Here is a 26,808-nt window from a genome sequence, read left to right as displayed (position 1 = left end):
CAGCATTTCTCAGCTTTATTAGCAGTTACATCTCGCCCCTCCGAGGGGGTTTCGCAGCAGCGGGAGGAGGCAGCCACCTCCCCCCCTGCCCCTGTTAATGGCGGCCCCGCCAGGCGGCGCTGCCCAACCGCCGCGGCTCGGCAGCCCCCGCCCGCCAAGGTGAGGCGCTGAGAGGGCGGCGCCGCGGCCGTGGCCGCCTCCCCTCGGCTCCCTTGGGCGGGCGGGACGCGGAGCCGGAGCCGAGCGGAGCCGGAGCCGGAGCCGGAGCCGGAGCGGCGGGGAGAAGCCATGAGCCCCGAGGAGAAGCCGGGGGGGCCGCCGCCGCCGCCTCAGGCTGGGCGCTGCCGCGGTGCCCGCCCGCAGCAGCAGCAGCAGCAGCCGCAGCCCCGCCGGGGCGGGCTGCTGTCGGAGATCCGCACGGCCATCCGCAGCGAGCCCTTCCACCTGCGGTACCGCCTCAGCCCCGGCCGAGAGCTGGGCAGGTGTGTGCGGGGCGGGTTGGGGGGAGGCGAAAATGGGGAGGCACGGCAAAACCGAGCTGAGACCGCCGCGGGGTCGGTGCGGGGCAGAGCCGTGCGGTACACCTGCAGCTCTGTCCTAAGGGGCTGTGAGTGTGCACGCTTGGTCTCTTAGTTCAGTTTCAGATGCTTCCTTGCTACGTTTTTACTTCAAAAAGTGGATGCTTCACCCCTAGTGCGTCCACTAAAGAGAAGTTCTTGCTGCCTAGGCAACCTAAAGGTGGTGAGTGGAAAGCCTGGCTGACCCTCGCAGCTGTCTCCGTGTAGGGTGTTTGATCGATAATGCATGCTGAGCAGAAATCGCTTTTTCTGTTCCTAAAGCATGGAAGTCCGTACTTCTGAGCAGGGTTATCTTTACGGAGGGCTTGGACCAGTTAGCAACCTGAGGTGACAGGTTTTGTCTCAGCCAAAAGGCAGCCCTTGTGCACGCAGTGCGCTTTGATCCTGCTGCGGTAGCTCCGTTTGCTAAGGAAATGGGTAAGGAAAAGCAGTCTGAGTGCTGCGTGGTTGCCCACCCTTTTCCCAGAACCAGGGAAGCAAGGTGAGAGCTGAGCTTCAGACAGGGCGTTGAGAATAAGAATAGCACAGTTGGCACAAATTGTGTTGAAAGCAGGTAGTAGGGGGAGAGGAGAAAGCAGATGTAGCACCGCTGCTGAGCCCACGGCTGCTGCACAAACTCAGCAGGTATCTGTGCTCCTTGGCCTCCAGCATGTGTGTGCTGGCAGCAGCCTTGGCACCTGCTGCCCTCATCCCCTGTTCATTGCCCTTCTAAAAAAGTGGGGAGGGAAGGGAGGTGTGGGGGCTGCTGGCCCCTGGTGGCATGGTGGAGGGGACTGTGGAGGTGTTGGTGTGGGAAGAGCCTGGTCATGATGTCGCAAGGGTGACTCTGGTGCAAAACTGCAGGAAATCGGGCTTCATTGCTTCTGTTTGCAGAAAAAAATTGCTTTGAGTATGTAAGGGTTATGTGCTTCAGAAGGCCGCTGCCTGGTGCAGTAGCTGAGCAGGCATTTTTAAGTAAGCCCAGATACAGCTGCTAGAATAAACAGGTTGATTTAGGAAGAATGCTGAAATTATGGTTATAGTGGCAACTCTGGAAGGAAGATTAGTTTGAGATGTTTAAGCTGACAGAGAAGTGGCATTTTTTAATGAAATGTTTTAATAAATTAATTTTGGGGCTGGTCTTCAGAGCCTAATTAATTTTGTTGTCCCTGAATCAGAATGTCCCCAGGTAAATCTTCATTTCAAGTTGGGTGATGTTTGAAATCAAACTTTTTTTGATTAAGGGTGCCACTTCTAGTCAGCTCAGACTCTTAAATGATTTCAGCTGGTGCTAGATTGATATAAGTTTATTTGAAGTATTGTATACTTTGCTGACAACAGGGAAAAAATTTGCCTGACTTTTTGCCTTATCTACACTCAAGCCATAATTTTACTGTAGAATTAGGAGCAATATTAGTGTGTGTGTGTGGTGACAGATTTGAAGGATATTTGCAAGTCTGTGCATGAGTGTCTGAATGTCTAAGCTCCGTATTCCAGAAACACAGCCTCAAACAAAATTTTTCATCACTGGTTTATATTACCTAGAGCTTCTTTAAAATGTCCAGTGTAATTGTATTCAGATACTTCTTTTTATCAACAAAATATCTCCTAATTGCACACAAAATGCTACTAGACAATTAATTCTTTAGCTCACTGTTGGAGTATTGTGCTCTTTTTCCCTCTTTTAATTTAAAACAAGCTATGCACGTACTGGTAGCTGTAATTTGTGTTCAGAAAATACTCCTGGTTCTAGAGCTGGGTAGGAGAAAGGCATAAAGCCTTGCTTTCCACAAGAGTCTTCTTAAATGATAGCTCTAAAACCAGCAATATTCTGCCAGCAAAATGGATGCAGTGCACCCCTGTAAATGTACATCAAGTGCAATTCAGCTGATTTTCCTCATTCTTAGATTTTTGTTAAAACAGACAAGCTCATTCTCCACCCAGAGCTAAGAATAACAACTATTTTAATCATCTGGGGAGACTGAACAGAATAATCAAGAAACACTTTTTTTTTTTTTTTTTTTTTTTTTTTAACTGTGGTTTCATATGCAGATAACCTATGTATTGATTTATTTATTTTTTTTTTCCAAAAAATTTTGGCCTGAACTTGCATATTTCTGAGGTAGCCTTCAGGAACAGTTCTGTGCATCAGATCAGTAAGAACGTGCGCGCATGCTATCGCGCTTCTCAGCGGCCAGTTGCACAGCCAGGGGGAAACACTTGTGGAACGCCGGGACAGGGAAAAGGAGGTGAAAGCAAAGGTGTGCAGGTAGTTGGTTCTGCCATTTGGGAAGAAATCGGCATGAGCTAGTTGCTCGTGAGCATCGGAAATGGCATCTCCCCACCCCTTGCTCTTTGGAAACCAAAAACTTAGAAAGAAAATCACACTTCTGGGGGAAAAAGTTTGCTATGAAATTTGTAAGAAATTGCATATAATTTTATGGATCTCGGAATTTTTTTCTGAGCTTTCTGTAAAATAAACAGGTTAATAGGAATTGCTGTGACTCCTTTTATTAGTAACAGTGACAGTGTTTAATAGGTCGTCTTAAAAATAAGCATTACAGTCAGGTTAGTTCTCTGTTCTCCTGAACCTGTGACAAAGTGAATTGGTATGACATAAATGTGCCTGTTTATCCGATTTGACGTTTGATTTGTGATTTGAGGCTTTTCCTCTAAGCCCTGTTGTATGCCAGGCGAAATGATGCTAGTTCTGCTGGCAATCAGGGAAGGTGACATTGAGCTGCTTTGTACTCGGATGTGATACCTTAAATCACAATTTCTCATGGAGGCACTTGTGAAAGCTGAGAGCTACTTCTAGTTTCCTACTCATGTCTCCCTTAACAGTATTTTTGGTTGTGTTTCGATAACTGGTAGCCAGTTTTTAACTTTGGAGATGAACATTAAACATTTCCTCTCAAACCTGTGCTGCTTTCAATGCTATGTTCCCCTTGTTAGCTCTCAATGCAGCTAAATTGCTGTGGTCTAATACTGTCCACTGGACAGTGCCTTTGGATCTTTGCTCGGAAACAGTCTCAGCTGTGAATCTAGCAGGCTGCATAGCAATTAGCTCTGTTGGTTATAAATATCAGGTTTGTCAAGTTTGCTCTCTTCTGGGATGGGATTCAGAAAAGGTGAGTTCTGCAGGCGGCAGCTACAGTGGCTCTAATTACAGGTATAGCCACCGAGGGGCCGGGCACGATTCTTAGTCCCGAACAACTGAGAATTAGCACTTATCGGCTGGCCCCCTGCGTAACTCGTCCTTTTAATCCCGTCACCTCGCAGGCTTCTGTCCAGCCCGGCCCAGCGGCACACGCGTGGCACACGCAGCGGTGCCTCGCGCGCCGGGAGCGGTCCCATTTCCACAGGGATCGGCGACATCAGGCTCGTTAGGACTTAGGCACTTGCTTACAGATTCTGTATGTCGGTCTCAACAACACCGAGCTGCTTGAAGGCTCTATCAGAGAGGCTTAAAATTTATGAAGCTCCTGTTTCTGGTGCTCAAATTAAAAGCTTTTGGCTCAGTGGCAAGGAGGCATGTGCTCGGAAGGGAGCTGAGAAGTCCGAGGCTATTCAAGAAAAAGAGAGACAGAGGAACCCAGCAGTCCAGATCGCTGGTGTAAATGCTTAGTGTCCACCGGGTTGTAAAATAAAAGACCCTTCAGCAGCAAGCTGTGTTAGTTTCCCACGTCTTTATTTTTCTTTTTCTATCGGCATAGCTGCTGCTCTTCCCCCTGTGCAGTGCTTGGGTTTCGTGCCAAAACGCAGCCTCAGCAGGGCTTTTAGCACCTTTGGTGAGCGCATAACTCTGCTGCACACGAGTCATACAGATGCACGTCTTTGGACTAACTTAAAAGCCTTTTCCCTGGCTACATGGGGAAGGTTGCTCTCAATTGTGGTTAGGATTGCAATACTAGAGGGATGTTTATGCTTGTAGCCACGACACTAATCACAAGCTTCCTAGAACTCCACTTGAAAGAAGCACTGGCCTCCCAATATTTTGGGGATCGGGAGCGTATAATCTTTGGAACACTCTCTGCTTCCTGATAAGCTGCCCATGCTGTCCGCATTTGTTATTTCTGCCAGCGTGCTTTTTGATACATCTCTAGCAGGCACGTAGCTGTTTGTTAGCCTCTTTTCCAGAGGCTTTGGGTGCCTGTTCCTCCCACGGCACGCCGTCTATATTATTTAAACCATTTTAGAGCAATCCTTTGACCACACCTTCCCTACGACTACAGAACCCCGTAATATTTTCACGCATTTGCAAAGCTTACGTAGAGCATTTTCTTAGTGTTTGTCAGCCTTCACATCTGCTGTGCTCTGATCTATCCTAATATTACGGTGCTGCAGATAATGTGTGCTTATGCAAAATAGTATTCCCAGAGGAATAACTGTGGCTGCCTCGGTAGTCACAAGTTAGATTATTTTAGTGAGATTGCCTAGCAAATATCCACTTTGCGGGTGCTTGTTTGACTTAATTTAGACTGGGCAATTTTGAAACAAATTTCTATTATAAGCGAGCTGACCACAACTCCTTTCAGCAGTCACTTTTCGTGGAAAGCAGGCTGCCAACAGGTTAGGAGCTGTGAGAGCGAGAAGTCTGACACGAGCGGAGTTAGTTAACTCCGTACGCTTCAGCTGGGACGCAGGAGAGGCAAAACCCGTGTAATTGTATTCCAGGCCAGAGGAGGACTCTAATTTTGGTTTCAGCTACCCTACAATAAGGTAATAAGGAAGCAGAATAAGACCCTGCAAGCTATTCCTGCAGCTTTACAAGCATGCTTACATACAAATAAAGATAGTTTTCTTGTAAATTCTTCCCGTACAGGCAAGGTCACTATACCGAGTGTGGGAATCTGTCATGGCATTAGATGATGCATTAATTATCAGACCTTTTCACTAAACCAGGACAGTACGAACGGGACTGAGTGGAGCAGGTGGTTTTGGGCTCTGCTGCAAGGAAGTTCAGTCGAAAATGCTGTGGGGGAAGGCTTCTGATGTAAGCACTGCCGTGTGGTTTTAGCTGGGCTGCTGGCGTGGTGCAGCTCATCCCCTGGGTGTTTTGTCAGAAATGATGCCCGCTGATGTGGGTTAAGCAGTTCTGCAGTGTGTTGTGTTCACATGTCGCTGTTAGAGTGCCTTACATTGGCCAAGCCTCTGTGCTTCTCGAAACTCTTCCTGTTCCTTAAACAACGAGACCGAGGATAAAGGATTGAGAACTGTTAAGCAATCAGAACTACAGCTGTTGTCATTGGAGACATGACATGGTGGAAATGCAAAGTGACATTTTTTTAAATGTCCCTAGTAAATAGGGAAGGATCTTGAGCAGTCACTGAATAAAGCTGTTGGCTGCTGCTGTTTGAATGTGGTAGGGAAAACAATAACTGGGCAATTAGTTTGCTCGAGTATAGTTACAGAAAGCACAAAGTGCTTGCTCGTGCACCTTTTTACTAAAAGGCTGAGGAGATGGGCTCAATCCTTGTGGGGCCCTTCCAGCTCAAGGTATTCTGTGGTATCTTCACCTTGCTAACTAGCACAGCTCACTTTTTCTATCTGTTTGAAAGTCGGGTTTCTTAACTGAGGGTTTCTGTGTTTTGTTTACTTTCAAATCCTTATTTTTAGAATCTCGCACTGTTCTGTGTTTGGGTTTTTTGATGAAAATAGTGGTGATAACACTGGTATTTTTAGCTGTTGCTGCGCAGCGCTTACAAAGAGCCAAGGACTTTTCTGCTTCTCGTGCTGTCCTGCACAGGAGCTGGGAGGGGACAGAGCCAGGACAGCTGACCCAAACTGGCCAAAGGGTTGTCCCACACTACACAGCATCGTGCTCTGTAATAAACTGGGGTAAAGGAGGAGGAAGGGGGTGACACTAGGAGTGATGGTGCTTGTCTTCCCAATAAACTGCTCATTACATGTGATGAGCCCAGCCTTCTGGGAGGTGGCTGAACGCCTGGCTGCCCATGGGAAGGAGCAAATGAATTCCTGGCTTTGTTTTGCTTGTGCGTGGCTTTTGTTTTACCTACTAAACTTCTTTGTCTCAGCCCAGGAGTTCTCACACTTTTACCTTTCCAATTCTTCCCCCATCCCCATCCCACTTGGGATGAGCAAGAGGCTGTGTGGCACTTTGCTGCCTGGTAGGGTTAAGCCGCAACAGGATTGTACTAAAGTTTTCACTGAAGGACTTATTTCTAACTTAAAATTCTCCTTTAATTTTAGAGGGAAATTTGCAGTGGTGAAGAAATGTATCCAGAAAGACACCGAAAAAGAGTTTGCGGCAAAATTCATGAGAAAAAGAAGAAAGGGTCAAGACTGTCGGATGGAAATAATCCATGAAATTGCAGTCCTTGAGCTGGCGCAATGCAACCTGTGGGTCATTAACTTGCATGAAGTTTATGAAACTGCAACAGAGATGATTTTAGTCCTGGAATAGTAAGTACTAATGATAATTCCTGAATAACCTTCTGCAGTATTTGCTTAAAGCTAATAATGTAAAAATCTTGTGTGTCTATGAATAATATGCAAAACAAGTTTATTGTTTGCCTGCTATCTGCTTGAATTAAAAAATAATTGCGGAGAAAATCAGTACTACAGGAAGTTATGTGCAGTCTTTTAACTATAGCACATTATAATACATTTCTCCAATTATGCAGGGTATTTCAAAGGTGAAACATAATTTCTATAGTTTAAAAAAAAAAGTGAAATATGAACTGTGCAGAGTCTCTACTTGTGAAAGAAGCAATGAGTATCTGGAAGTACTGAAGTTTGTTGCTGGCAGTGGCAAAGATGAAGTGAAAGCTGTTTCTTTTGTTTTTGAACTCTGAAGTTAATTTGGGATAGAGAATCGTTTGACGGCAACTGACAAATACCAGGATTTGTACTCATTTTTCTCAGCTTGATACACCTCTTCATGAACCTCATGCATTAATACAGAGCTAGCATTTGGAGCAGTTTACTTATAGGTATCCTATCACAGTTAACACTAGGGAATTTAGTGTTGAAACTTTCCTTCTCTTGGCTGCTCTCTCTGGTTAAACTATTAAGTTTTCCAAACACCAGATCTTTCAGGAAGCATGTAAGTTTAGGACCGCAAGCTCTCCCCAACTCAGTGCTTGCAGACTAGTTTGTTCAGTCATGCTGTCTGGCTAGCTGCATCTTCTTAACGTGATACAGACAAAAACTTGTCTTCCATGCACTGGCAAAAGACAAGAGCACTTGTCAAGAAGTTAAAGACCTGTTGAGCAGACAGTCAAGACATATCTCAAACATAGTGCTCCAGTGTCGTCTTGGAGAAAATCAGACTTGCAAGAGAGTACGAGGATTCAGACCTAGAATAGTTTCATATTTCACATTCACCCAGATTAGTGGCATTTAACTTGTGACTCTACACTTGCCTTTTGTTTCCCCTGCTTTGAGTTTGTCCGGAAGAGATTTTTGTCTTTTTTTACAGCTGTGAAAGTTTATCTGTTACCCAGAGACTTTGTTTTCTGTCATCTAGGTTCTAAGAGGTAGCCAAATGCTTGTTGGTGTTGAACTCATTTAAGATCCCGTGAAAGCTCTATGGCTCTAAAATAACTAGCAGAGGAACAGGCTTGATGGTTCAGAAGTGACTTGACTGGTCTGCTGAAGTCAATCTAGTTTGTACAGCTGTTTCCTTCCTTGATGACAGAAATGAATGGTGAAAAATCTTGTGCCCAAATCTGATGGTGTTCAGAAGTCAAAAGAAACTTTATCTTTGCGCTTCAGTGACATGGAATGAGACTGTCTGCTAAGGCAAGCTTCCTTCTAGAATACATTTTTTCCAGCTTCATTGTGCAGTTATGGTATTAGGGATTTATGAGTTCAAGTATTTGTTATAATGCAAAAGTGTGACAGAGCCTCTGCAGTTACTGGAGATGAAAAAATACATGTTCTAGACACTAGTAACACAGATCTAATTAGAAAGCAGTGTAAATTTCTGTATTGTGTAGGTATATAGAATTCACAGCTTGGGATGAGCAATGTTTTTTGCACTAATCCTAACGCAGATTGCTAGTTTTCCTTTAGAACTCAGTTCTGTTAAAATTACAAAACATTTTTAATCCAAAGTATTAACTAGTAACCAGGTTGTTCCATAATTAGCAACATTATTGTTTTTATATGCATCAGTCACACCTCGTTACAGATAAATAGCTGTGTGTTGGAGCTGTAAATTACAAAAACGCTCTTTCACTGACTTCAGCAAATATGTCTGGATGCTTCTTTAATGTCAGCATGTTCCAGAGGCATGTTGCAACAAAACAGGTATGAATGTTAGTAAATTTCTGACATTCTGTATGCAGAGGATTAAAGAGCATATCTGGACTGTAAGCTTCTCTAGGGCATTTCAGTTTCTATTAAGCTTGATGGTCTGCGTGGCAGATCTTTATCACGGAAAGCAGAAAAATAAATACTTAATCGTTGCCCACTAACTTTATCTGCTAAGGTTTTGAAGTTCTTCTCTTGATGTAGGATCTGTCGTAAGGGGGGGTGGGGTGCTACTGCTCTGCCTTCATGAGAAGAAATATTAAAATCACATGAGGGTTGTCTTTAAAGCACGATCAGTTTTGACAGAAAGCAAACTTAAAATTGGCTGCTAAGTGTTCATACAAGCTCTGAGCAATGGCAAGCAGCGAGGCATTAGTGTTGGCTTTAACAGTAACAGGTTGGTAAGGCTGTATCTGCATCCACACTAACAACACTGACTTGCTGAGGCTTTTTGCCAACAAGCAGCAGAGGGTTTAAGAGCTCGTCTTAAGTATGGAAAGTCTGGAATTACTCTGGAATTAACAGTCTTGTTTCTTGTATTTCAGTGAAAACTGAATGAATAAAAATGTTTACTGAAAAACACTTAGTGTCTGGGGAAAACCTGACACATTCAGATTTCAAAATTGCTTTCTTCCTTTTAATATAGCTACTGGGCTCAACATTTATACACGACCTGCCTGACTGTTCCCGATTTCTTTTGAAAGAAAGAGCAACAGTGCATCTGGTGCTTCAGAACTGGCGTCTTGAAGTGGTCATCACTTTGTTTATACGTTTGTGGAAGGAGTAGAGGATATTGCAAGCAGTGGGTCAGATTTTGGAGAAACATCTTTGTGTAACTTCAAAATCCAGGCCATTATGTGTAGTAAGGAGCCTGTGAATTGAATAGTTACCTCACAGGGTCTTGTGTGTGTATATATAGACTTCTGTTACGCGAGGTTTAAGAAAGAAAAAAAGTTGTCTTCGCTGTCTTGAGGAGGTGGTTGGGGTTTATTTGATACGCTGCACGAAGTACTTTTTCCACCTCTAGCTATTTGGACCCGGAGAACGTTCCTTCCTGTGCTGTCAGGATAATTGCACTGCTCCGGTGTCTGCACACCGTCTGTTAGAGTGCTTAACGCAGGTATGAGGGATGACAATCAGATCGAGGTGGGAGCCCCTGTAAAGTTTTAGGGGAAAGCTCCTCAAACTGAGTTGGTTACCTCATACCCTGCATCTCAGCCCTTAGGCTCCCCACTCAGAAAGGTTGGGGCAGGGGGACACAAGTTTGCGTTTGGCTGGCAACCAGGAGCTTAAAAGCAAAGCCTCTGCAACTTAATGCCTACGAATGCTTCCTGCCCGTGTGTTCTCTCATCAGATGGAGACTTAGTTCCCTCTGTCTCTGGGCTCATTGGTGTGCAGTGGTAGCCTTACACTTGAAAAATTCACAGTGAATTTGCTTGCATGCTTGCTGTCTAGTGGTGTATGCCTCGCTGAGGAAAGGAGGTTGTGAATGTCGCTAGCAGTGAGCACGAATATGTGGTCTTGTGACAGCCACCTTGGTGGGATGTCCCTGCAATATAAGCTGTGTGTACAGAAAACAAATGAGTTTCCAGTTCTCTTCCAAGGGTAACACTTTCAAGAGAGGCTTTTGAAAGAGCATAAGTGAATTTTTGATCCTAGCAGGCTGCTTATGGTCTCACTCGGATTTGACATCAAGAGTATTCTAAGGACCTGTTATCCGAATCTGTGTTCCGAGGATTTGTGCTGCTGAGGCTTATGGAAGACTGTCCCAGTTCCTGACCCATTAAAGTCAGGGGGATTTGAATTTTTTGGATGCCCTGAAGTGGCTTTGTTCAGCCTTTTCTCTAATGATACGCTCTAACTCTTAATGTATTGTAAGTGCACTTGAAAAAAAGTAGGATGTTGAATTTTGTGCAGTGCATTAAGATGTCCAGAGGAAGATAAGCAGTCTCCACCAAATTTAAAGTCAACGTGATTGTAACCATGATTAATGCTCCAAACTTTCAACTGATTTTTAGCTGGTTTATACTGATAAGCAGTAACAAAGTGTCAGCGTGCTTTCACTGATGAACAGCACTTGGATTTCACTTGAACCTATGAAGAAGCCAGTAGTACAGCAGTACGGTCATAAATATGGTAATTCCTAAGGAATACGGGTTGCTGCAACTTCTAGGTTGGAAAGAATTCATGCATCTCACACCTCTGTGTATTAGAAAAATAACACATTCTAGACAGCACTGAATTTCCGAAAGTTATGCCCCTAAATATTGATTTGTTTCACATTAAGGTGACTTGTCCTAAAGATTTTGTTGTCCTAAAGACAATTCCTTGCTTTTATGTCCTGCGAAAATTTTCTGTAGAGGTGGGTGGGGTTACCCAGCAAAGCAAGTTATTTCATAGCGATTTTGAGAAAAGTGGCTACTTAATTGAAGATATGCTCTTGAAGGAAAAATGGATAAATTTTAAACACAAGAGAACTTGTGGTCTGCATGGATACTGAAATCATAGCACTGACATGCCCAGAATACTTTCCTAACAGGTATTTTAATCCCTTCTGTGTGTTTTGTTTTGTTTTGTTTTTCCCTGAAGTGTAGTTGGGGAATATAAAACATCAGAGTTGAAAATATTTTTAAGTAGCTTGGCAAAATTTGGCATGGATGTGCAGGAGGATCTTCTTGGAGTTCGGTTTGACGTTGTACTTCCAACCACTTGTGACTGAGCTGGCTCACAGTCAGCTGACTGGTTTGCTTCAGGGAGTCAGCTCGGCGCACTCCACAGCAGCAATACACAAAACAGTCTTGCAGTAACAAATTTCTCTGTGCTCTTCTGAAGGGTCACTAATTATTTATTTGAATGTGGCAATTCTGGGATGGAGTGAATTGCCTGGAAGGAGTTGCTCTGTCTACATCCTAAATAGAGCAGTTGATTTAAAGAAGAAGAAGAAAAGAAAAAAAAAAAAAAAAAGAAACATTGCATTTGAAAACACTTTTCCATGTGCAAGTCCTTTGTAAAGCTAAGTATATTTGTTTACGGTGGGTGTGTATGTCTAAGGGCTGTATTTGTTTGTCTCACTTTTAAATTTGATGATGAACTGAAGCATCTTCAGAAGTACCACAGGTTACTTAAATACCTTCTAGAAATAAATAAAAACCTGAATCCGGGGTTTTCTTCTGTCCTGCTAGTGCTGTCGTTTGATTTCAATGAGGGGACATTCTGTGCTTCAACTCTGATTGCCTTGACTTCTAAGCAGTGTAATTCAGGATTCTTTAAGTGTCGTATTAAAGCTCCAGGTAGCGTACATCTTAGCATGTTGGCTATGTCAGTGTTCCTATTTGTTCAGAGCACAACTTGATTTTATCATGACCACCAAGCAGACATACAGAAAATAGGGCCTTATAAGGCCCCCTCCCTTTGCTGATTTTCAGCTGTGTTTATTTTTAAAAAAGCAATTCCTGATTGATAACAGCTGTTTGGAGGGATAATTCCTACTTCACTTGTAAATTTAAGCAACAGAAGTACTGCCTTGCTTTTTTTCCAATGGCAAAGAGTTGCTGCTGTAATAAAAAAAATATATATAGTAATTTTAGTAGTAGATTTTATCACTGTATGCATTATAATTTATGCTACAAGAAATTAAATCAGTCTTCCAAGTAGCATATTATGATGTTCTTAAAACGGAATGTGTAATTTATTAATTACAGTAGACAATATTCTATGCCCATCTTCTCGGTTCCACACAAGTTCTAAGCGATAGTACTTTTAAAAAGGAATTTTATTTAGAATGTTAGAATAAATTACCTGAATCCCATCCAAAGCTAAAATATTACTGCCTTTCTTCTTGAACTAAATAAAAGTGTACTGAAGAAATAAGTGATGAAGGGTGTCCAGAATATGCGCTTGTAGGGGAATCAGAGCATTAACACTCACTTGATTGAAAACTGAAAATAATCCAGATTTAGCATTTTGTAGGACTGCCTTGCTTGCCATTAGGTCTGTGTTGAATGTTACTCTCTGTCTTCTGGATGGCCTTGGTAATAAAATTTAGAGCAGAGCAAGCGAAGGCAGATGAGATGGTTGTGCATCAGCCAAGATTCACACTTGTGCAGAGCTAGGCTGGGCACGTCACCGTGTGGGGTGACTGGAGAAGGCTGTGCTCAGGGGATTCACCAGCTTTCGCTAAGGGGTGATTGTAGAATCCCATGTGAAACAAAGTGTGTGCGAGTTAATTTCATTTGTATGTTGCTAAACAGTAATCCAACAATCCATACACGAGTTGGCCCCGTTCTGATGTTCATAAGCCCATTCTGGTTGGAGGATGGAGCATCTGCTGTGCTTGTTGTACTGCTGATGCTGCAGGGTCACGTTGTAAGGCATCTGTGGAGTCATTGCCTTTCAGAGATGGTCCTGCATGTGGCTTTGGACTACTTTAAAATCGTGTTATTATTCATCTGTAGTTGTTTTCATATTTTTCCTTTGACTTGTTTTTTATTTAAATGCATAAACAAAAGATAAGGAATCAAGCTCTGAGAGCTAAAATTTTCAGAAGTATTTTTAGATGAAAGCCGCTCAGAAACTTAAAGCATCCCTGCACCCCAGAGACTTCACAAACTATAAACTTTACATTTAGTCTTTTTTGAGTGTGTGCAGTCTTTGGAGGAGGATTGAGGGTGGGGCTATTTTACTTTGTGTTTACAAAGGCATACTTTGGCCAAATTTCCATGTAGCTTAGAAGAAATGGCAAAAGGCAAATCTCTTATGTTAAACGCTGCCCTTAAACAAATGTAGCATTCATCTCAAAGCACAGTCACTAATGTTGCCAAAATAGGCCCAAGAGTTTCTGTAGTATTTGTGTTGTCTAACCTAAATGAATGAGATCTCTGCTTCTCTTCAAAGCTGCCGTACTGCACACAAGTCTTCCTAGGCTGCTAGAGCTTGCCAAACGTTTAATAACTGAAAATACCCCTACTGGATAATGCCGCCTGCTGATCTTTATTATGCTGAATAAAATGGTGCAAGTAGAGCGAAATAGGAGCTATAGCTTAGTCTTTGAAATAGTAACATTCGTGCTGTTCCATAGCGCCGCTGGAGGTGAAATCTTTGACCAGTGTGTTGCTGAAAGGGAGGAAGCCTTCAAAGAAAAAGACGTCAAGCGACTTATGAAGCAGATCCTGGAAGGAGTTTCATTCCTGCACAGAAACAATGTAGTTCATCTTGACCTAAAGGTAAGAGTGTTGCTGTATTTTTCCTATTTTTTTTTTTCTTTTTAAGTGCTGGTTTCCTTGCTGGGCATGTATCATACTAATACTAACTTATAATTAACACACATTCCTAGATATTCCTCAAATGATAAACTTTTGGGTCTTAGTATTAGGCACTAGGTTTGCAAGTCTTTTAGGGAGCTTTTATGATTATATCAAATACACAATTTGAGTGAAATGTGGATTTGCATTGTACCTTAATTTGGGAATGTGTGCTTTGGGTAAGACCTGACTCATTCTGACAGTGCAATAAAAATGTCTGAGTATTATTTAGCCCTTTAAGAATAGGGCTGTGTTTTGTGTTGACTTGAGTTTTAATGAAGCAGAGGCATGGCAGAGACACTGGTAATATAATGTGTAACATTTCAGAATAAAGTGTTCATAGAGGACTAATAAACAGCATGTTAATTTGTTAAATATGTTTATAGCATTTCAGTAGTTTTCTGAAAAAAATGCTGTATAACTTAATTTACAGGTTTGTCATTTACTACCAAACACTTGGCAAATATGACAATTTGGCAATTTTATCTCATTTTGAAGTTGAATTAGTTTTCTAAGCAAGATAGCATTAAAAGCAACTTGCATTAAAATTTTTTAATTCTTCTTACAGGCCTAATTCTCCTGTAATTCCTAAGCATGCAGTAAGGCACTACATGTTTCTTCTGTTGTTGAGTTCCTTGTTTATACTTCACTGCCTTTTGGCAGTAGTACAAAGCTCCCAGTAGATTCCAGTATCAAGCTATACATACTTATATACAACAGCAAATCATGAACCATGCCTTAGCTAAAGCAAAGAATGGGTAATATTTGCACACAAACATCTCATCTGCCTATTTTTCTAACCATTTATTTAAATCACCTCTGGAATCCTTTAAAACTTTCTGTAGCCCATTGATTTAGTCACACATCAAATAACTGTACTAATACTTAATGAAAAATTCCTATCTAGTAATAAGTGATCAAAAGGACTAAAGCTCCAGTATGCTTATACAAGATACTCAGTGTCTCTATTTTGCCTGTATATATGCTATGCTAGCCAAAAATATTTCCATTGAATTTCCTTGAAGCAAACTTTATGTAAAATTAAAACATGTCTTTTGTATATATTGATACGTTTCTGGAGTTAAAGCTGTGGTGTTCCTTCAGCCCCGACCAGCTGGGTATCTGATCTGAAATGCATTGTTCTTTATTTTACTGCAGTACTTAATAGTGAAAGTACACTGCAGTGCTGATTATGACAGGAAAAAAATGGGGTATTTTGGTGTGGCTTAGTAGGGTTGCCACACAATTATCTTTCCAAAAGTGTGTTTCTTGTGAAAGATTGTTGAAACCTGGTGTGTTTTTAATAGCAAAATACAATAATGTAATCCACTTTTGACTTGGAGAAAGAGCAAATACAATGCTACTGTTGAGTGATGTTTAATTTACTCTCAGTATTGTGTTGATCCTGTTTAATTTGCAGGGTGTAGATTGTAGTTGGGAGTCTTTCATCTCCTCTTAATAGCACATAAAAGCTGCAGAGTAAGAGAAGCTTCCTCTTTTCATCGGCTGTTTTACTTGAACTTGGATTGGAGTTTGGTAAAGTTTAAAGGAAATTAGGAATAGAAGAGAACTTTAATAATAATAAAATAATAATTAATAATAATAATAATAATAATAATAATAATAATAATAATAATAATAATAAAGTTGGGGTAGTTGAGGAAGGACTAGCTGTTGCCTGTCTGCAATGGAGATGGGTAGAGCTCTGCGCTGCCCTGGACCCTGGGAGAATGACTGCCCCAAGCAGCACTCTCTCTGGTCTGTAATACTAGGGCTGTTCAACACACACCTTGTCCCCTTTCTGTTGTTCTCAAGATGTTGTGTACAGTGAGGACAACTAGCAAAATCATTATTTGAAATTGGTTTGGGTGTCACTTTACACCAATATTCAGAAAGTGAACTAATGCAATTATTAAAGAAGGAAGGGGACTGTTACAGAAACATTACAGATTAGCTTTCTCATCTGAGTCTTCCAGTTGGATTAAGATTGAAAATTTATTATACAGCAGTATAGCATTAATAGAAGTGTAGTATTTCCTATTTAAAGGAACACCCACAAGGCTAAGAAGGGTTAAAAATACTAACTTCATAAGTCAAAAGAACACTTTAATTTGGAGTTCAAATTTCTGTAACAATAAGGGCACAGCTATTTGGTTTTTGGCAGGTATAGAGTATCCAGGATCTATGGAACCTCTCCTGATTATAGCCTTACTTCTCAATTTATGGGACTTGTATTGATTACCTTGTGGAATAAGTGCAGTGCCACTCTAATAACTCTATTCTTTAGCCATTGTTGCTGTGCTTTTGGTTTTTTTTGTTTGTCTGTTTGTTTTTAACACATTGACCAAAAAAAAAAACCACCTGATCCCCAAGCAAATTCTGTTCTACTTAAAGATATTTGAGTCCTTAAACTTTTTCTTAGCGCAAACATATGCGATTGCTTTAGTATTTTTACACAACCTAGCCAGGGCGTTCCAGCTAGACTGTTTTTCCTGTTTCTACCCTATCGTTCCTTGTATAATTCCTGGTTTGTCTTCTAGGGATCAGATTTTATTTATTTATTTATTTTTACAGTATTGTAAAATCAGATGCCTAGCTTCATTAATATTAACGGCGAGGCATTGATTAGTTTAAAAAAATGAGCATTATTATGCATTCTTAGTCATACTCTTCTGGAAACCAATTAAAGTCACAAGAAATATTAGGGCCAAAGGCTCGCAGAGACCTCTGGAATAATGAGAAATGTGCAATGTATGGATTTTGCCATTATAGCATCAGTTTACAAGATTTCAAAACCTGCTTGCAGGGTGTAGTGTTATAGGGTGTCTCCTTTACTAAGTACACTTTTTCTGAAAGTTGCACAGATAATTGATAAGTTGCTAGATGAGAACAGCTCTTTGTATATATTGTCTTGTTTTGGCCTTTGCACTGAAGTTCAGAGCATCAGGAAAGCTAATTCAGTGTTAATGTGACATTGGGCTAGGCTCACGTGGCCATGTCATGTGCTTTCTGTCCATGTGCCAATCTCATTGTGTACATCCATTCAGAGGTCCGTTTGGTCAGACTTTTCATATGTTTTTGTTCAGTGTGCATCATACAAGGATCTAAACTGGAACCTTTCAGTCTCTGCAGCGAAGATTTTTAAATGTTGGTATATTACATTTTTTTCAGACATTTCATTAACGCTAGTTGGCAAGAGTGAAAGGCCTTTTTCAAAATGGCTGGCAGGAGAGCCTCTGGCTTGGGCATCTCTGGTCTTTGCAGACAAATCAGGAAAATCATCTTCCTTTTATTAAAGCTTCAGAGTGACTGTGTCAGGCTGGCAGTAAGGGTAAATCCAAAGCTACAGCTTCTTCAAGGTTTCATGCTGATGTTTGGACTGTCACTTTATTTTAACCCCATAGTAATTCCCTAGAATAAGAAAATGACTGCTATTCCTAGGGTTATGACTCAATTTGTAATACAGACAGTTCTCTCTCAGTAAGCGTGTAAAAACAGTCAATTAAAAACTTCTGTCAACTATGTTATCTACTAAAATATTATAAAACAGGGCTTAAGGCTTTCAAGAAATGTTGCCATTAAACTTTTCCTCATTTAAATACAGAGAACAAATGCTTTTCTTGTGCTTTCTCTTTGTCTCTTCAGAAAGTAACTAAATTTCCCACTGGGAAGAACATCTGAGAAGTTAATTAGGGAGGCATGGTCAGCTTTTGGGGATGTTTGCTTTTCTAATACAAATACAAAATAACAAATGTGAACTATAAAACATATGGTAACGTGCAGCTCCGAAAGCTGGTGGCTTTGTATGGCCACCAGATTCCAATTTGTAAGCAAAAAATAAGCTGCTTTAAATACTTACATTCATAAACAGCAAATAGATAGATAACATCATGGAGTTCGTTTTAAATACTGTGGCTAAACTTTGTGGGAATTAAAGAACTGGACTATGTTCAGGTCTTGCAGCAGGAAGATCTGGCTCGAGATCTCAAAATGTTCTTGTACAGTTTTATTCCTCTGTTCAAGAGGAGGGGTATCAGGGTGAAAACATGCCTTTGTGATCAACATGGGAATAAAGAGAGAGCGACTGAGGGAATAGAAGTACAAATGGTGGTGGTAATCCAGCTGGGACGACCCCGCAGTGGTGGTTCTTTTGCTCTCCTCCCTTTTCAGCCACCCCTAATACATGGCGATGCAAGTTCTCAGGCAGGGAGACATGGACTTTCTTGGCAAGGATATGCTTCAGTTGCAAAAATCTAACACCTGTCGTCTCCGGTTCATTTTCAGAGTTGTTTTATTATTTTTTTTTTAAACTGAGCTACCATTCAAGATAGAAGGTAGGGAATTTCTGAATGATCACAACGTTTGTTCTGAAGGACGACAGCCAAGATCTAGTGACGTCAGAGCAAACAAGTTTATCCAAAGGTGATGCTCTTAAAACCTGTTTTTCAGGCTGCCCTATTTTTTTTTTTTTTTAACTGTTCTTCAGTTAGTATTCTGTAATCCAATTGTTTGTACTTTGAACAAGATTGAGGTCAATTGCAACAGACTTTCTTTAAACAGGTGTAGTCAAAATAGTTTCGTGTGTTCAGGTTTTTTAAATGATTGGGTGGTTTTGGACACCCTCCTATGAGAAGCATTTTACACCATCTGTTGGAAGGAAGCAAGGAGAGAAGTTGGAGCTGGGTGGGGAGAGAAAGGTGGTCTGTCTGAAGGGCTAACAGACCAAATGTGGAGATCTTTATGTCCTATTGTTAAATGGTAGCTACTGGCATGTCTCTTGTGTGAGCTCTAAGCTAAGAAAGGTAGGTGCTTGGTTTGCGGTTATAAACAGGAAATCCTGCTACTGCTTTGAGCCTATGTGTCTCTTCAAGCTCACCCTCAGTTAAAAATAATAATAACTTTAAAAAAAATCCTGTTTGCTGTACATGTAATGAAATGTATTGTTGTTGCTCATGATCTGAAATAATTATGCAATGTTATGGTGTCATAGATATTAGATTTGGGTGATCTTGAAGGTCTTCTTGCTTTTGTTTTTCAGCCGCAAAACATTCTCCTAACCAGTAAGTCTCCTCTGGGAGACATAAAGATAGTAGATTTTGGCCTTTCCAGAATAATGAAGAGCAGTGAAGAGCTAAGGGAAATTATGGGAACTCCAGAATACGTAGGTAAGTTGTTACCGCAACATTGAGGTAGCCTTGAGGAGGGAACTTCAGCAATGGGGAATTAAGGAAAATTTTCTCAAAATTTGGTGAATGCCAGACTGGCTGTGTAGTTACGGTGTCAAAACATTGTGTTATTGCTTGGATGTGGTACTGCTGTAAAAGCTAAATTGCCAGTTTAATGACTGCCACTTGTGTGCTTGTGTTCATGAGGACTTGCTTAGAGGATTCTGAGCAATGGTAACACGCATTACTTGGAGTAGAGGTTGAAAGGGATACGCTCATGCCGAGTACAGTATTTTAGCTTGGTTAGGTTTGTATCACTTCCATTTAAAAATAAATAAATTATTCCAGGCCTTGAAAATCTGCTTGAAATTATCTTTGATAAGTTGTGTAGTATTTTCTTTATGGGTCCAAGTTTTCATGATGGAATATGGAATATTGGATATTATTTTTCAATAAAGTTTCTATAGTTTCCTCTATTAGTAAAAAGTCTGGCCTTGCTTCTGAATATAGCAATAAAAAGCAAAGGTTTTTTTAACTTAAAACTAACGAACAATGGTAATCGTTTTAATAACTTGAGTAGAAACATCCATTTCCAAAGACTATCATGATTCAAGTGGCTTATATTAAATTTAACCACATGCCTATTTTTGCATTGTATAGCTACAATATCATGTCTGCATATGAAAAAAAATATATGCTTTTTCCCCCAAATAGCTCCTGAAATACTGAGTTATGACCCAATCAGTACAGCAACCGATATGTGGTAAGTTGAGCAAATTAACGATCATCATAACTTTATTCAAAAGTTTATATACATAACTACAACAACAAAAATAAACTTTTTGTTTTTTACTGTCAATTTAGGAGCATTGGAGTACTGGCATATGTTATGCTAACAGGGATATCGCCTTTCTTAGGGGATGATAAACAGGAAACATTCTTAAATATATCTCAAATGAACGTAAGTTACTCTGGAGAAGACTTTGACCTCATATCAGAGGCTGCTGTGGATTTCATCAAAACTTTGCTGGTTAAGAAACCCGAGTAAGTAAAACAGACAATCGTATATAATAATACGTTGGACCAGATCTGTTTTAAATATAGATGCATGCTAGCATTTACGTCTTTAAAGTATAAGGGAACTTTGATTATTCATATTTCATGATGTACTATTATTTTCTTGTACATGAAAAGAGAAGTTCTCCATTTCCCCCCTGACTTGCATGTTCTGAATGTGGCCAACTGTTAGTAATAAAACCTGAAATTCATGTCAGAACATTGTAAATGAAGTATAACTTGTGGTACAGTGTACTGGCTTTCTGTACACGTACCTTGTTGGTGTCTTTTAAATGAGCTAAGGTGCGTTGTGCCTTCTAGTCTGGGTGAGTTGCTAGAGTACCCTACTCTTCCCTACTTTATTAGTGTGCCTTTCTTGATGGGAGGCAAATTGGAAATTTCAGCTCTCAAAACACAAAGTGCTTCCTGTGCAATTCCCATGACTTTTCCTGTGGTGTATCAACCACTGAAATTGTCTGCTCTTTCTTGTGTGTCTTCTCTTTCTTGTGGAAATACTTCAACGTTAGGATGGGATCACTTTCATACTTTAAACGAAAATCTGTGATAGTTGTTCAGAAATACAGTAAACTGTGATATTTAAGGATCTATGAATTCCTTTATTTTACATATTAACAGTGCATCATGTGCATCCTCTTGAACTGCTGTTAGGCTTCTTAGGTAAAAAGTAACCACTGACACACTTAAATTAGTAGTTCTGTCGGGTTAGTACAGTCATATCCTTGGAGAAAAATTGCATGAATCTCTTACATGAGGCATTAGGTTTCAAGTTCCCTTGGACATTCCTTTTAACGCTTTCCTTCCTCTGCAGGGACCGGGCAACTGCTGAGGAATGTCTTCAACATCCATGGCTACAACAAAGTGATGAACCTATTTCCAGGGCCTGGAATGAGAGTGCAGGAGGGGAGAGCAGCGACGTCACCCAGCCAGATGCAGATTCTGCCTCTGAAAAATCTGTTGATGCTGAGAAAACCGAGGAGGATGAATCAATAGTGACGGAAGAACTAATTGTAGTGGCTTCGTATACACTGGGACAATGTAGGCAGTCAGAAAAAGAAAAAGCAACTGAGCAGAAAGCCATTTCCAAACGATTTAAATTTGAGGAACCATTGCTGCAAGAAATACCAGGAGAATTCATTTACTGAACTGTGTGGCGCTTCATAGCTATAACTGGAAGGAAGTGCTTTCTGCTAAACAAAAATACCCTAGCCAAGGGAATCTCTGATACGCAGTAAATGTTCTAGATAAAAGAAATGTTGATAGGTGGCATCTAAGGAAAATGTGCCAAGTTTTTAATTTCATGGAACAGATTAAACAAGATTTCAAGTGGCTGACATGAATTTAATGAAGATAAAAGCTTATTTTTGTTTGCATTTTTTATTTCCTTTTTTTTTGTCTCTGAGTAGCAGACAATTTTGTTAATTGTTCTGATGTTCTGGCGAAGTTGACATAGCAGGTGTTTCAGTGACAGATGTCAAGAGGAGTATATTTTAGGAGACGTTTTGTCATTCAAAGTAAATACATAATGCTGGGTTTTCCTCAAACACCTTTTAGCACTCCTGACTTCAGTGGAGCTATCTGCTGATCTTAAAGTGTACGAGAGAATCTGACTGGTTTGACATACAGATTTCAAAGCTACGCTCTGTGTATATTTCTTTGTTTTCATCAAGTCCAAAGACTCAGACTTATTTGGTGTATAGCCAGACAGTGAGCTGGGTTCCTCTAGCAAGAGATGCATATGTCCCACAGGTAAAGAAATTGTATCAGTGAACAATTCCAGGTAGAGTGGTGATGATTTTATTTATTTGGGAGAGCACAGTAAAATCCTGCTCTGGAGAGTGATAAATGAACTAGCAAGTCAGTCTCGAGAACCAGCAGAGACTGTTCCCTTTCCCTCCTGTATTGAGCTGGATGCACTAACAACACAGCTCAGTGCGTCTCCACAGTGTTGATGTGTGGGCAAAAAAAGTGACACAAGGTCTGCTGGAGCTCTGCTGGAGTTACTGAACTTCTCTCCACTGACTTCAACGTGTTAGATCAGACATCTATCAGACTTAGGATAAATCAGCCCTTGATTTCCCCCCACCCCCAGAACTCAGCTTGGGTTTTGCTGGGAGCATGAGGTCATTGCTGCCTTCTTTCTGTTCCTTTAACAGCTGCTTTAAGGAAGAAAGAAGCATCCTTAGGCTAAATTGCAAACCTTGCTCAGTGTAACTATCAGAGGAAGCAGAATCTTCTTCCTGAACTGAAACAATGAAGCACAACTCATACCTCATGCTTCCCAATCGCTCTCCCTTAGATGCTTGGAAAAACTGCATGTGTATGATGGGGTAGAGTGGGATTAGGGAGCTGCGTGGATGGGGCAGAGTTCTCAGTGGACACGGTCCCTCAGAGGGTAAAGCTGGGACCGACAAGGCATCAGAGTTGACATGGTTTTGCAATGCACGAGTCTGAGGGTCTTGGACTGAGTCCTAGTTTTCTAAGAAGTCCTTAATATCGTTGCTGTTCCAAAGTTTAATTTTTATGTAATTGAAGTTTAGTACTATTATATTGCGTACTGTTAACTATTCAACTATTTATTTGGTTTCCTATGCTGTTCCTTTATAATAAACCATGACAAAAGTTTTCTTGCTATAAAATAATGAACAGAAACTCTGAAGCTAGTTTTCCCTTTTGTTCCTTCTGTGTTGCCACAGACTTTTTCATTTCAAATGTACTGGGAATGTTCTCTTCCTAGCGAACAGGATTTTCTGTGCTAGTGTTACAGCTCCTTCACACAAAAGGTAAACAGTATTAATAACAAAAACAGTGCTGCGGGGATCTGATTAGTGTTGCTGTAAGGGTGGGAGGAAAAGCACTAGTAAAGAAGAAATCTGAACAAAAAGCCCTGTCAAACTGAGTGTGGCAACGTGAATTTTTCCCTAACACCAGTGGCCTTTGCTCGTAGCCACATCAGAAAAGCAGTGCCTAAGTTAAACTATCGGGCTTCTTCCCTTATGGAGTTACACGCTAAATGTTCATGTAGGTAGGGCAACACCTTGCTCCTCGAAGACCTTTAAGAAAGCATCCAATAGTCCTTCAAGAATTGAGCTCGGATGTAATTTATATTGCAAAGCAGAGATGCCTTACTTACATACTTTTGAAAAATTAGACATTTCCTGTTGTTTTTTGTTTTTTTGGGTTTTTGTTGTTTTGTTTTTTTTTTTACCTCCTGTAGATAGCTTCTCACTGCTGTGCACATTTTCTTTGATATCTGTGGCTGGTGACTTGTAGAAGCCAAACAAGGCTCTGAGCTTACAGAGCACTTGTGTTACCTGGGTGTTTCTGGAGGCGAATGGTAGCTGCGGCACTGCGTGCCTGCAGCCCCTGCCCTACCTCCACTGCTGATCTTTCAGATGCTTTAAGCAAGACAGCACTCTTCGTTTAATCCACTGCTTAGTCAGTGGTCTGGGGGGTGATAGCTCTTGCTATTCATCGGCCAGCGCAACTCTGACCCTTCCTTGCCTTTCTGTGCTGCAGCCACCGTTAGTGGCACAGGAGCAGGGTGTGTAGGCAAACTGTGGGCCTATCCCTGGGCCAGCTGCTGCTGAGCTGGCTGCTCCGAGATTTCAAGGGAGCTGCGTTTTTGTTCAGCTTTTTGTGCCTTAATGTGCTGCTGTGCAGTGTTACTGGCATCGTTAGGAACGTGTGTAAAGCTGTGGAAGTTCAACAGTGTTAAGGTATAAACATGGCGCCTGAGGTGGGCCCTGTAATAGGAAAGTTTCTGTGAGGTGTAACTGCAGACTGTCCACCACTCCCACACGTTTTAAAAAATTTCTGTGCCACTAAGTGTGGGTAAAGCTGTCGGTGAGGCACTTTTTCCCTACACTCGAGGAAGGGGCTGTTGAGGCCAAGCTGCCAGCGTTCGGGCTGGGAACAAGCCCCGAGCTTGTGAAGGGCCGACTCTCTGCAGCTCCTAGAGTATGGCTGGCTGCACAGGCACAGTTTGGGGAAAAAAGCTGCATATGCTGTAAGAACTGGTGGGGAAGGGGGTGGTGGCGGGGCAGGAATCAGCTCCTCAGCCCTCATTGCTTGTGGGCGGTGCTGTGTGAGGCTCCGCAGGCCTTCAGTCGGCTGGGCCCGGCACCCGCTGGTGCCCTTGGAGCATGGCCACTGCCCGCTCCAACACGTGAAGGGCAGCTCGGGTGTGCTTGGACAGTGCTGGACACCACAACTTCTGGGGGCTTGGTGCAGGAGGCACCAACCACAGCCACGTGTGGCGGGGTGGGGCTGCGAGGTGCAGGCCTCTGCCAGCGTTGCAGCTAAAATAAACGCTAAGCAGCTGATTGGAAGCAAAGCTTTGTCTTCCGTCTCCTTGCGATGTTCACCTCTAGGCGAGAGGCTATAGATTGTCACTAAACTAAAACTCTGTAACAAATAGCATTTTTTTTTAATTATTATTTTTTTTTTTTTGTCCAAAGCAACATTTGTGTTGTCGTTTGTTTCATTTCTTGCATTTTTCGGTTGAGGATCCCAGTGTACAACCCAGCTGCCAAGCTGCCACACGCGTCGGTGGCTGTTCAGTGTTCGTGTTTCTAACTAACACCCATCCCCTGCTGGGGGGACGGGGAAGAGGGGCCTCGCACCACTCAGTGCCATGGCTCAGGGTCTCTCATAAGATAGCCCAGGAGCAGTTCGTGAAAGATAGTTCAAGTGTTTAAGGAAGTAGTGTCAGGTTGTTGTACTTCTGCCAAGGTACAGAAGCTTTACAGTGAGACTTTGCCTTTTTTTTTTTTTTTTTTTTTAACTGGCTTTTGTTCCTCATGCATTGTGAAAACACTTCAAAACATAATAAATTTATTAAAAAAAAAATCTTGAAGTCAACACCTACTAATTTCAAATGGGATTAAGTTATGCCAATTTCTCTGCCGCACAGCAGCTGCGTGGTCGCCGGGCTCGATGTCAGGGCGCAGTGCAACATGACAAGGGACTGCAGCTCCAGCCCCTCTGTGCTTGGTGCCTCCGTGCCTTCACGCTTGGCTTCGCCTCAGAGCTAGAAATGCACTGCTGGGACTGGGTTGGCGTTTGCTATTTGGAGTCTCCTGTCCCAATGCCCTGGCTGTTCTCTGAGAACTGCTGTACATTTGTTTTTCTCAATGCCCACATAGCATGGTTACTGATATCTTAGTTTTCTGTATATTAAGTACTTGTTCAATTTATATTTGGTGCACAAAGGTCACCAGTAATCTTTTCCAGTATAAAGGAATATGTTTGCATTGTAGACGTCTCCATGATGCATCACTTACAGATGTTGAATTAAACTGTCCTTGGGATTAATAAATATAGTCACATTATCCACGGAAATCCTCTTGTTGGTTTTTTTTTTTTTTTTTCGTGTATGCTAAACATAGAAATAAATTTAATGGCAATATAGGACTGTTCTTTCAGGGGCCTAACTGGTGGGAAATGACCTGGCTGAAGATGCAGGGTTAGAGAGGTGGAAGTTAAATGGCAGCGAATGGTGTGAGACGTGGGATGGCTGCGTGTCCAGAACAAGGTGGAGCAGATGCAAATCAGCATTAATCCAGGTTTAAGAAGTCATGCTGAAAGGTGTCCTGGAGCGGTGACCCTCTGGCATCCCCTCCGTACTGCGCTGTGTCCACAAGCAGGCCACTTGTCTGGCATGACTGCCTGTGGGGAGAGCCAGAGCTAGGTACTGGGGGAGAAAAATATTTCCTCTTCTTGCGCTACTGCGTTTCATTAATCGTTCCTGTTACAGGACAACTGTATAGCTCTGTAATAGTGAAATAACTTGTTTCCATAAAAATACAACCTGAAAGTTCTATAAAACAAGAAAAACAAATAAATCCAGGTGCGTGTGATAAAATCTCTCTTAATTAAGAATAGGTGAGGATTTTTCACAGTGAAACACAGCATCGGGCCCACAACACTTCCTGTAAAATTAGGGAAGGAGGAGGAATTTGGCTACTAAAAGGGATTATCTTGTTCCTGTGAACACAGAGAACTGAACAGCATTGATTCTTTGGCTGTTTATTGAGATCTGAGCATCCCAGCCCCTGGGTTAATTTGTAATCCCAGCGTGCAGGCTGAATTGTGCAGGTGCCTTTTGGCTAATCCTTACAGGAAAATCTCCTGAGCCGCTGGGGTATCGCTGTGCTGATTGCCACCTTCCAGCAACACCCAGTGAGGTCCCGCTGCCCTGATGCTGGATGGAAGGACTCGTCATGGGCTTCAACAAGCAAGGAGAGGCACCGGCTGTCTCTCAGGAGCTATTTAACAAAGGTGCTTGCTTCTGAACCCCCTTGTAAAGCCAGCTAATGGAAGCAGGATTAGATCTCTTTGGAAATGACAACATTCTAGCATTTTATTTATTTGGTAAAATAACATACAAAGTTACCAGAGGTTTTTAGGCAGGTGTGGTGTGCTTTCCAA

At 41.7% G+C, this 26,808-nt stretch overlaps 1 protein-coding gene across 1 annotated transcript; it reads left to right on the top strand.

Annotated features, from left to right (window-relative positions):
- The first annotated feature begins 256 nt into the window (after positions 1-256).
- On the top strand, positions 257-25,721 carry STK17A (serine/threonine kinase 17a). The gene is made up of 7 exons (XM_082754218.1): positions 257-482; positions 6,771-6,983; positions 13,915-14,059; positions 19,176-19,302; positions 20,017-20,065; positions 20,167-20,346; positions 21,188-25,721. Exons 1-7 carry the CDS (start codon positions 289-291, stop codon positions 21,519-21,521), a joined length of 1,242 nt encoding a protein of 413 aa, XP_082610344.1. The 5' UTR covers positions 257-288; the 3' UTR covers positions 21,522-25,721.
- The last annotated feature ends 1,087 nt before the right edge of the window (positions 25,722-26,808 follow it).

Source organism: Aythya marila (assembly GCF_965140915.1).
Source record: "Aythya marila genome assembly, chromosome: 2".
NCBI lineage: Eukaryota > Metazoa > Chordata > Aves > Anseriformes > Anatidae > Aythya > Aythya marila.
Note: the sequence above shows the minus strand (reverse complement) of the source record. Positions and strands in the feature narration are given on the sequence as shown.